General features: G+C 38.9%; 1 protein-coding gene across 3 annotated transcripts in view; it reads right to left on the bottom strand.

Moving 5' to 3' along the window:
• Positions 1-1,131: 1,131 nt before the first annotated feature.
• Positions 1,132-12,566, bottom strand: part of synrg (synergin, gamma) — a gene marked incomplete at its 5' end in the record, with an annotated part of 41,024 nt that continues 29,589 nt past the window's right edge. For all 3 annotated transcript variants that reach the window (XM_079246241.1, XM_079246243.1, XM_079246242.1), the window contains 4 exons: positions 1,132-2,056; positions 9,861-9,971; positions 10,638-10,786; positions 12,468-12,564. In XM_079246241.1, coding sequence (XP_079102367.1) covers positions 1,925-2,056; positions 9,861-9,971; positions 10,638-10,786; positions 12,468-12,564 — 489 coding nt within the window. In that variant the 3' untranslated portion in view covers positions 1,132-1,924. The remainder of the gene's footprint in view (positions 2,057-9,860; positions 9,972-10,637; positions 10,787-12,467; positions 12,565-12,566) is intronic.

Genomic DNA, 12,566 nt, shown 5'->3' with positions numbered 1-12,566 from the left:
TGGTGTTCAGTGTGAGAGGAGAGGAATTCATTTTCTGCAGGAAATAAATTAGAGAACGGCAAGTGATGAAATGGATGTTTGAGAACACACCTGAAGAGTGTGAGAACGATAATGAGACAGGTTTCACAGAGCCCCGAGACATCTCATCTGATTGGCTGAGCTCAACTGCCAGCGGAGCCGGTGGACTTGTTGGATGAGAATCTATTCCATTTTGTGGCAAAGTGATGGGAATGATGAGGCTCTCAGGCCTCAGAGGAAGTGCTTTTTAAGCAGGAAAGTGTGCAGCAGTGTTTACTTGTCAAGGGAAAAAGCAAACAGAAAAACTTTATAAAGTACATCTGTTCAGTCACCTGTTGGCACAAATAACCAATCAGTCAATGGCGTGCTAACAGATTGCATTAACATTTTAGAGGCAATGTGTTCAGTGCCTCCTGATGACTACTTCCAGTAGGAGAATACACCATGTTGCAAAGCCCAAATAGTCTAAAATAGTGTCTTTGAGCATGACACTGTTCATTGTTTTCCAGTGATCACGGCTGCCAGAACTCGATTCAACAGAGCACCATGGAAATGTGGTGGAAAGGGAGATTGGCATCATGGATGTGCAGCTGGAAAATCTGCAGCAACTGTGCGATGCCATTATGTCAGTATGAATCAAAATATCTGAGGAAGGCTTCCAGCACCTTTTTGAATGTATACCATGAAGACTTACAGCAGTTCTGAAGGGGATCCAACCTATTATTAGGAAGGAGTACATTATAAATGGTCAGTTTTTACACACAGCTGTCAAGTCCAGTAGGTTAGCGATCAGGCCTTGTGGTGTAGGCTGAGATCACACATATAGATACACACACACACATATATTCAAATAAATTACGGGTGCGTGTGTGTGTGTGTAATAACTGGATATGCTTGTTCTACATGCCTCTGTACTCAGTCCAGTTTCTCATTGGATGTTTTATTTAGCAAGTATAGAAGTCAGTTATAAAGATTGGGAAACATTTATAGTATATATAGCCAGTCATTTTAATGAGTTAAAACCAAAAACATCTTGTAAACCATCCATCAAGTAATCTGACACTAAACTGTAAGCACACTTATTTATTTATTCACATTACAGTTGTTGTGGGTTACCATTCTACAGCATAACACTGTAATATACAGAAAATCCAGCTGTAATTTTGTGTCAATCGTTTTTTTTTTTTTAACTTTCAAATCTGCACACATGTATACAGAAAAACCATGAACATAATTCCTTCAAGTCCTAACTGTTCAGTCCCCTATTCCTAAATATCTTTAAAATACAAATTAAATACCTCAAAGGGTGTTAAAAGTTCCCTCCAAACAGTGCAAAAGACATTCAGAGCAGTTAATTTAACACAATGCATAAAAAGAGAAGCGTCTTGTAGCACAGCAGTAAGTCTGAATGTTCTTCAAAAAGATTAAAATCATAACAGCCAGAGTTTCACCAAACAGACCTGCCACATAAATGTAATTCAAGTACAATAGTTGACTGATGATTCAGTCTCTGCTTCAGAGGGAGCGAAGAAAAAAAAAATAAAGCAAAGAAACGAGACATTTAAAACTTAAGATGTTTACAGACATCCCCTGCCAGTGTTTTTAATGATATTGCACACCTAATAATTTAATTATGACCCTCTCCTCTCATAGTGATTTTGTAATATTAAGTTTGGTGACAATCGGAACAAATCAAGCAGCATTAGTTACAGATTTTAATATGACCTGAACAGCTGACCTCAGACAACGCAGCTGCAGGGACTGACAGCTGAGTTCAAAAGGGAAATTTTAAAAAAGCAATAATACAGCAGGATCCAGTGACTTTAAATGTCCTTCTCTTGTTCTCAACATGAGCCCGCTCCGCCTATCTGATGTTAATTAGTCCCTGCGCCGTTACCATGGCAGCTCAGAGCAGGTCAGGCAGGATGAGGCCTGGGGGTTTGGGCTCCACGCAGTTAATCCAGAAATTGGCACAGCTGGCGTGGTACTGGTGGCCCCCGTACATCAGCTTGAAGTTGTCTGTCTCGGAGTTGAATGCCTGTCCGAGTAAAAGGGTGAAACATTAGAGAGGTGATCAATAATAAGAGGAGGCACACACTGTAGTGGTCAGCCATGCACGTCTCGTGTCTGGCTTCCACAGTGATGATGCCAACGGGGCTCCTGCTAATTAAATACCTGCTTCAATCAAGATGGAAACCTGGCTTATGTTTGCAGAATAATGTGAAATCTGCACAGATTAAATTAATGCAGTTTATGGAGCGAGGTGAGACTACGAAACATATTACATTTGGAACTAATATTAACCGCTCTTTGCTACAAAAAACTGAAAAAGGTGATGAGCCTGAATTGAAAACATCTCCTCATTCCAGTTTATTCCTACCTGTCTTTCCTCCGTAGCTACTGTGACTTAAATTACAATAATAAAACAACTCTTAAAAAGTTGGTAAAAATGAAGCTGCACAAAGCAGCAGGAACAACTCGCGTCTGCTGAAGAATTTAAATGTATAAAATGGAAAGCATCCCTTCATATCCAGGTGGCTATTTTCTGTTTCTATTTTCAGACTAAAGTAACAAACATAATTTATGAAATAATGAGTTTCTGGAAAGCTGCAGCAGGCTACGCTATTTCTATGCAAAAGCCATCAGGAACAAACCAGAATTAAGCTTTAATAGCAAGAACTAATCCTAACAGGCGTTGTGATTTTATCAGCCTTTTATAATGAAAATATGGCCACACAGAATAATTTAGAATATGATTCACATTGTTTTTAGAGGCACTGCAGTGCACATCTGGGAATAGCTGATTTATTTGTTTTTATAGCACAATTACATCAAGTACAGAAAGGTATTGATTAGAAATGCATGGAAGAAAAATAATGCTTCACATCTAACATTTTCTACTGCCAGAAGTGTTGTGCAAACCAGGCAGCCTCCCGCTGTGAACATCTCACTGACTCCATACAAACTGCTCTGATTGTTTAGCAAGAGTAAATAAATATCACATGATCCCTTCAAGAATGCAAAACAATTCCTACATGCTGTGAAACATTCAGTCATTTATCCAAACCAGTGGAGGAAAAAACTGTCATCGGGCATTTCTGTGACTGTGGTGGATTGAATGACTGTAAATAATGTGACATTCAGATACAGCAAAGATACAGCTGGAAGAATCAGTTACAATGTGATGCAGTTTCAGCTCTGTTGTTCTGCACCAAATGCTGGTGTTAAGGTTTCCTTATGATCCCTAAATCTAATCCTAAAAAAAGTAAATTATAAAAAGTAATTGGGCTTTAAAACCAAGATGCTGCTCTGAAATGATAAATGCCTGTGAAAATGCTGAAGTCATTTTTATGCATGCTGGTTAATCTCAGTCAAGGCAGACTAATATCAAGGAATGGTGAGTGTCTCTTTGAGGCTGTGTGACTAAATAGATCAAGCAATGCCGACATTTATTGTAAATGAGTAGGCGGCAAAGGGTGTCGAGAAAAAACTTATAACTCGGGAGAAGCATCATGATTAAACAACAGAGCAAACAATAAATTTTCTAGCTAAAGTGGGGAGAAAAAAACACTAAATCTTAAGTTCAGATAGTTTGTACAGAAAATACCTCAAAACAAAGTCATTTCTGACGGATGGTGTTGCCAAAATGTCTCAATGATGTTTAAATATGTTAAAATAAAAATGTTAAAATAAAACTGAAAATGTATCATGAGCTCCAGTCCTTTCTGCTTTTGCAAATGCAATTTGGGGTCAAATAATTTCCCTAAAGACACTATCAACGTAACTGGGAAGGTTGGAGATCAAACCAGTGACATTTCCACTGTGCAAACTCAATTATCAACAAGTTGGAATTAAGTGTAGGATATTGATTAAAACCCAAACTACAACCATTTTTATATCTCATAAGCCAATATTTCATTGAACATAGAATTTAGAAAACAAATAAAATGTACGTTTTATTTTTAATGAAGAATAGTAGCTGATCTTGAATTTGATGGCAACAAAAAGCTGGAAAGGTGAAGCATAATAAGAGAATTAACTGCTGAAAGACCCTGGTACTATAAGGTAAAACAGAAACAGGTGAGTTACATGACCGGGAATAAAAAGAGCACTTTAGAGAAGCAGAGTCTCTCAGAAGTTCTCAGGTGGCATTACATCTGCATTAAACACAGACATGAATCTGTCCTGGAAATCACTGTCTGGCCTCAGGAACACTTCCTTAAACCTTTGTGTGTATAGTTTGTCGTGCCATTGACAATTAAACTCATGTCAGTCAAAGAAGCCAATGAAAAGGTGTCCTCTTATTTGGGACAAGTCTAATTTAAAGTGGAGAAAAGCTCAGAGGTTAGACAAAATGTTTTTAGAAACACTGAACACTGCACCATTTGGAGTAAAGAAGAAAGCAACCACCTTGCTTGTTGCCAGTATTGAATGATCATTAGTTCAAAATATGGGGGTGTTTTAGTATGAAACTGGCAACTTGCACATCTGGAAAAGATGTAATTAATTTCTAAAAGATATGAACAAGGTTTAGACCAATAGTATGCTCCCATCCAAAGTCTTGCCTTCCATATTTCAACTAAACATTACTAAAGCACACACTATCTGCCTACAGTTCAGACCTCTAACCAACTGAAAACTGGTCGAAGCAGCATCAGACATCTTTCCTTTCCCATTGGTTCAACTACTGGTCTCTTAATCCCTGAATGTTCACAGTCTGACAGTAAAAGAAGAGTAAATGCTACACTTATAAGGTCCTGTCCCAGGTTACTGTGTAGAAATGTTGCTATCATGTTATTCAAGAGGAACTTTTTTTAATGAAATGAAATAAAGCCTCACTTTTAACACTATATATGTTTCTCTATTATCTATTGTGAATAAAATGTTGGTTAATGAGATTTGCAAATCATTATATTTTGCTTTTATTTACATTTCAAACGCTATTTTAAATTGTCTGGAAACGAGCAGAAAGATGACAACTCCTTCCTGAAGTACAGCAGCCTCTGCAAAGCACCGCAACATCAGACAAACTACTCTCAGAAGATTTACTGTGGTTTTTCACACATGCTAAAATCAATTTGGTCCTTATCTAAAGAAACCAGAGTACAGAGGAGTAAAAAAAAAAAAAGAAAAAGACCTGAACAATTTCTATCTCGCATCTTTATGAGAACGTTTACACCACATGCTGGTGTGGGATTGATTCACACAGCGTCTCCAGGCTTTGATGTGTTTGAGTTTGTACTTACTAATAGGAACCACTTTATTTATTGAAACAAAATAATAAAAATCCCCACAGCCAAACATTTCCTTAAACAACATGATTTGATTTGGTGCCCAACAAGCACTTTCTGAACTGTAGTTTTACATATAAGATGTGGTGATCTGACCTCCCACATGAGGGTCATGTGCAAGTATTCACTTTCACTCAGTAGATGCTAATGTATGCAACATGAAGTTTAGGAGTTTTCATCCCATGTGAAATAATAAAGATAAAGCCAGAGAGAGGAATGAGTCATGTGCTGTGAATCAGAACCTCCCACACAGAGGCAGAAGGGAGATGCATGCAGAAAGCAATGACTGTGTACATAAAGAGAGAAAGAAAAAGAAATCCTCCACGATAACACACCATTAAGTCAAATACGTCTCCACCTGCCTGAATGCAGTCTGCAGCTCAGAAGCACTGCTGGATGAAGGCTTTCTAATGCAAGCCGAATGACACATTTTCTACTCTTCTCTTTTTGCTCACTCGCTTACATTTCACAAGCAAAGCGATTTCCTTTCAGAGCTCTTTTGTGCTCTGGCCTACTTGTTTCCACAAACCTACACTCGAGGCTGCTGAAGCTGGAAAGTTGGAGGGAAAGAATGTGAAATGAGAGGGTGGTCAGACAAAGATGCGCTGTAATGCCTCCACCTTTCACTGCAAAGCCTCTCCTACTCAACCTCCCCAGTGTTTCTGGAGACTTCACCTGCAAGGCTGCCAGTGGAAACAAATAACATCTGTTTCAACCTGATGGATGCTTTTAGACAGGAAGCCTCTTAAGTCTAAACGGGAACCAGTAGTTTACCTGACCTTTGCGGCTACACATGAAGATTAGGGATTCAGGCTGAGCCATCTATCTGGATAATATGACAATCTTCCTTCAGCTCAGACCCTGCATCTCTAAATATTTTCATAATTCATAAAAAATAGACGAAGCTTAATTACCCTTCAGCTCTTGTCACTGTCTTCGGTTAAAACCTGTAAGAACGTGTTTTCATGCTGGGCAGAGAGCAAAGAAGTGAGTGGACAGAGTGAGTGACAAGACAACATTCAGAGCTGCTGTTCTCCACTTTTCACAGTATATTTGTAAGTGAAAACATGAAAGAGCTGAAGTTATTACCCTCAGGGCTCCCACACATTTTCTCTCAGAATACAAGATATTTGGCCCTGAGTGATCTGAAATATTGATTGAAGATTTCAGCCACTGTTCAGTATGCTCACAGAAGCAGACGAATGTAGTGAGTCCGCTGTGTAGTTCATACAGAAGAAGCGAGCTGAGGAAGAAGCGGTAGAGAGCTGCCGTTACTGTGTCATGGCGAATCACTTGATAAACTCTGTGTACATTAAAGAAATCTAACTGGAAGTCCCTGGGAAGAAGTTATACACTTTAAATCAGGAAAACGAATACCATGAAAATAAAGGTCAAAATCTAAAAAAAAACAAAGAAAAAGAAAATGTAGTTCAGTTTTATGAGACAGCTTCTCTGTTGTCAACAGTTGTGTTATAAACCCAGCTGAATCTTTTTATACACATATGCCTCCAGGTAACTGCAGCTGTGAGCTATCAGCTGGAAAACACAAGCATTGCAAACAGCCTCCCACCTCTCAAAGACCAAGTCCTCTCCAAAATCAGCTCTGCATCATTTATCCATATGTCACGCTCTGTCTGGTGTTTCCTCCAGACTTCTCATTCTCATGACAAATGCACATCTCTACTATATCTTGAAGTTTAAATTCAGTTCTGCTTTTAGTGGTGGCACTTTTTAACCTCTAATGAACTATTATGAGCACATTTACACATATTTCACATCCCTGCAGTGATTTTCTCATTGAACTTAAGTTACACAAGCAAACAGCACATCCTCATACTCACAATTTCATCCACTAATTGTTGAATCAGCACTTCATTTTTTTCCCCCCACTCAGTCTACAAATGGCAGAAAATTTCCATGCACACTTTTGCAGCATGTGCTGTTACAGGCTGTTGGAGCAAGTTGGCAGCACAAGGAAACCTCCAAATTCTACAGTCGCATTTGAGATTTTACTATAAAGCTAAGAAAGCAGGCCTTTATACTAAAGCCTTATGCCAGGAATGCTTACATCAGAACCGGAATAAAAACAAATAAACCAAAAAGAAAAATCAAATATAGCTAAATGTTAATTTAAAATAACAGTAATGGCCAAACATATTGTACTTCTCATATAAATGAATAAATGAGCATCATTGATCAAAATCTGTAACTATATAGCTACTAATTGTTACATACGTTGGCCTCTGGACCAAATATTACAAAATTAAAGTAAAATATATAAAATGAAATAAAATAAAGTAAGATAAAAATTAATTAAAGTAAAGTAAAGTAAAGTAAATTAAATAAATTAAATCTCCCATAGACAGAGTGGCAGAAGTAAGGTGGAGACATACTGGCAAATTATTTGCTGCATATTTAGATGAATAGAAATGTATGGAATCGTTCTACAGGTTTTAATTCACCTAAAAATGATTCTCGTCTGCTTGTTGATGTCACGTTAACATCTACTCTTTCATGGAGCCTTGGCTGAACAAACAAATCAGCCCCTCTTCACTAAAGGACGATGCAACAATCAGTGCCGTCTGCTGTTGCTGAACCTGCTCATTCACTTCATCATACTCGGGGGATTGTAGTCTTCCTCTTGGCTTTTATGCAATCTCACCAGCGTGGCTCTGCCAAAAATGTAATTAAAAGATGGGTTATTAATCTCACGCTTGTGGCACACAGAAGAAAACAAACCTGCATTAATTTCAGGCTGCCTCTGTGCACTCGTGTGCACAGAGGCAAGAGTGAGATATGAAAGCATGCATTTATGTGAGCAGGTCTGTTCTCCACCACACTTCTGACTAATGTTGAAGCTACATCTGCTATCCGCATAGATGCTCTTTAGTCAGTCCTATCTTGCCTGAACCATCCATCTGGCTCTGGCTGAGAAGCAAGGGGACCACGAGACACAAATCAGTGCCATCGTCCTGCCCTGTTAACCACAGGGTCAGAGAACAGCGTTATCGTCCGATGCTGATGAAAAAAAATCACACCCACTGTAGGCAAGGAGGTAGACACAGACATTCTGCACACACAGCCCAAGTTAAACAGTTAGAAGAAACACCGGTGTTTGTTAGCAGAAAGTGGGGAGGTGAGCAGCTCACTCCAGATGGAGCTGTCAGGATTTAATAAATAAATAAATAACCAAACCCCGACACCTTGAAGAACCAACCAAGAGAACGAAAACCTACTCCGAGGTGCCAAAGTGACTCTTCACTCTCACATATTCCAGCATAGCCAAAGCTGGAATACAACATCCTAAATCCTCCTCTGAATATTGACTGTGTGGTCAGAACTTAGCAACTACATCTACACATGTCGGGTCTGTCGGCTTCAACTTTCTTAACACAGTAGGGCAGAAATGAGAACCACCACAAAGGTGTGCAGAGTATTATAACAACAAACTGACAAGGTAGCCCAAACAGAAACCTCTCTGTAATGTTTGGCAAAATGACAATATATAATTTATATTCTGGCATTTGCTTTAAATGGGACTCTTCCTGAGTGGAGTCTGCATGTTCTCCCTGTGGATGCAAGGGTACTCTGGCTTCCTCCCACAGTCCAAAGACGTGCGTAATGGGATATCAGCCAACATAAACTATTCCTCGGAGTGAATGTGAGTGGTTGGTTGTGTCTCGGTATTGGCCCTGTTAAAGACTGGCGACCTGTCCAGGTGTGACTTTATCTCTCCCTAGCTAACTGCCAAGACAGACCCCAGCTTCACTGCAAACCTGAATTGGATAAGTGGTGTACGAAATGGGTGGTAAATAGATTTTCAAATAATGAAAATTCCCTAATTTATATTTATTTAGTTATCCCACAAATTCCTTATTTTATTTTCTATCTAAAAAAAAAATGTCTATAATTCTGTGGTGTCTAATGACATTAGTAAATGTATTGTTAGCTTTAGATCCTGTTTCATGAAGATAAATTATTTTTGTCCCCTACTAAATGTCCTTGTGACGAGGAAAAGCTTGACAGACAGCAGCAGTAACGAAGGAGGAGCGACTCTGGCAGATGTCGGCAAAACTGAATAAATACTTTTATTTAAACACTAAAATTTCTTTTTTTTTTACTATTTGAGATTTTTCTTTCTACTTTTAGGTTATCATCTTTAAATCACTGCTCTTTGAATTCGCTTATGTTTCACTAAACAAACCAACATTCTTACAAGCTGGTTTGCCGTGAGTTTAGGCAGAAAACAGTTGTTGGCTTATGATATGGCTGCTGTGGAGAAGCGATTCCCGTCACTTTGGCCCCCTGCAGAGTCCATCCGTAAGAGGAGGAAAGATCTCCTGCGGCCCCAAGTAGAAAAGAGTGAAATGAGATTTGGATAACAATTGACTGTCTCCTACTCGTTTAAACAGACGTCCAATTGGGTTTCCCTCTTTGTTCTGCAAAACGTTTCAAAGTCAAAGAAAATTCAGTTATCTTCTCTTGATGAGAAAACATTTATGTAACAAAGTATCTGCCACAGTTACGCTGTGCGTGTCTGCATGCACAAACCTTGCTGCGAGAATCAACGTTGAGCAGACAAACTCCACAAGCCAGCTCCTTGGCGTTCTTGATGCCGTGCCTCAGAATACAGGAGGAGAAATCTAAGGAGCTTTCATCAGGCTACGGGGAAAAAAAAACCACATTATTCATTTAAAGCTGTGAGATTCGATGTAGCCATATAACAGCACAGAGAGCAAGTCTTACATTAAACATCTAGCTCTATTAACTTTTTGTAGTTTACATGACTTTAACTGTACAGGATAAAAACAAAAACTGCATCTTTTAGAAAAAAAATTCGACTTGGATACTTCGATTAAACATTTTCTCTCTGACACCTTCTTTGAGAAGAAGAAGAGAAAACAATGTGGCTTTAATCTTCTACAGTCTGATAATCTCTCTGATGCTTGTAGCCAATTCTCCTTCTGTGTTTCTGTATTGCACACACTACAGCAGACAGCTGGGTAAATGAATCCATACTGTCCTTGTGGTCCCTGCTGATCTAAACACCAGCTAACCCAAAGACTTCAGCTGCATCACATCTAAATCAATAAATCATTGATTGTACTCTAATGGAGCAACAACACGAGATTCACTGATGCTTCATTATGCTATTGGCAGAATTTATAAGGTGAACATCATGAATACGAATATTCTATCATACATCTCAAACACATCTTGTACGAACAAGGAGCAGTTAAAGAGGTTGTGTGAATAAATCTGTGAGCGTTTCTTTAAAGACCTGCCCGTGCTCTGACATTTCAACAAGGATGGTTTTGATCATCTTACAGCGAGCTTGGCCATTGACATGAAGCTGATTAGGTTGTTCCACACACGGCTGATGTCTTTCAGCAGCTGCTGCAGCTTCTCTGAGCACACCGCTGTAGCCTTGATGCCCAGCTCCACCCGCCTGGTCACACGATACACCTCCACCACACCTGAGAGATACAGTTTATGAACATATGAGACAAAAAACAAGTTCTTTGATGCCTGTTTTTAAATGAACAGGGTCTGGTTTTGATATTTCTGATACATGTAAGTTTGAATTGAGCAGAAATAAACAATCACATCAAACCTAATTATAATATTTCCACAGCTCTTTTTTTTTTTTTTTTCCACTTATCATTTTATTCTGGGACCTCACAGATTGACTTCTAATAGACACAGTTCCATCACACAAATGTGTGAATTTTTAATCACTCTTGACGGATTCCCGTGAAGCTTATTACCATAATGTGCGCAAATGGCTCAATGCATAAGTAATTTATACTGTGTGTTTTCCATTCACCTAAAAACTCTAAGTAGGGTGAAAATGTTAAATAATTCTAGTTTAAGGTGGTTAGTGTTGACTGACAACATCAGATGATGCCCCGCAATTTCCTTAGTTAGTTTTGGGGCAACAGAAGAGTAAAAGATACTGCTGTTACTAACCTTTCAGCCTATAAATATTGAGCTATTAAACTTACTATACGGATGAATGCAGATGAGTGAACACGTGTGAAGAGAATTAGATGTTGCAGCAGAAAAATCAAGGGATTTTTCTTTGACTGACGTCTTTGATTGAGATGTTTCCATTTCACTTAGGGGGAAAGACAGCTGGAACAAGATCCACTGTCAGTTTTGGCAGAAATTTTGCATGCACACTAAAACAACTGACAGTCAAACTAAGATTACAGATGACAACGAATGCCAGTAGAATCACAACACATGTGGTTAAAAATGGGGATAAAAATGCATCACTTTTACCCTGCACACCTGTCACTGTAGTACACACTGTATGCTAAGTAGATATGAGGGAAAGTCTCAGTCCAAGCATCCTTTCATCACAACATATGTGCTGCCAAATAAGATGAAAGATGGTTCAGACTTTTTCAATTTGCAGTTTCGAGGTAGAATAAAATAAAACACCTGCATATTCCTTGAATTTAAACAGAGCCAGAGCTTGCCTTATTGGCAGATTTCGGAAGCAGGTGCTGTGCAGGTTGGGGGAAAGCAGGATCTTCTTGTGAGGAATTATTAATGATTATTGCATTGTATTGTGGAGAGGCCAAAAACACTAACCAAGTTCATCCCAGCACACTTACGAATTATTAGTTGTGGGTTTTTAATAATCCTCTCGGGAGCTGCTCGGGAAGTGAATAAATGTGTTTGTGCTTTGCAGGTCTCAAGCTATACAACTTCAAAACAATCCTCAGACATCTCAAACATTGACAGAAAAGGGGTGGGGTGTATATTTGGATGTGAAAGCTCATCTTTAGAATCAAACCCAGTATCTTAAACCATTAACAACTGGCAACTCCTTCAAATCTAATAAATTACTTCTCTGAATTACGTGTAAGGTCATTCTTGGTAGCCAGAAATAATAAATGTAACTGTTTTTTGTTTTTTTTTTAAACTAACTCCATACGTTGTTCACCATCAAAGCCGCTAACCTTATATGTTTGATATGGTTGTGTGCTGATTACGGTTTTACAGCAGCACATGAGAACTGAAATGCTGGAACATTAAATTCCCATTATCTCTTCCTACTCTCAGAGTTAGAATGATATCTCATGACAATTTGATAACAGAGGCTCCTGATGGCTTTACAGAGTGTGTGCATTAGTGTCTGTTCCTCACCCAGTAGGTACTCCATGCCCTGAGCTGACTGGATGACCTCAGTACAGACAGAAGAGCTGCTGATGCCGTTCAGGGTGTTGTTCGCTTTGGTGATGACCT

This window comes from Telmatherina bonti (assembly GCF_933228915.1).
Source record: "Telmatherina bonti genome assembly, chromosome: 9".
Lineage (NCBI taxonomy): Eukaryota > Metazoa > Chordata > Actinopteri > Atheriniformes > Telmatherinidae > Telmatherina > Telmatherina bonti.
The sequence above is the reverse complement of the archived record's forward strand: the minus strand, read 5'-3'. Positions and strand labels throughout refer to the sequence as shown.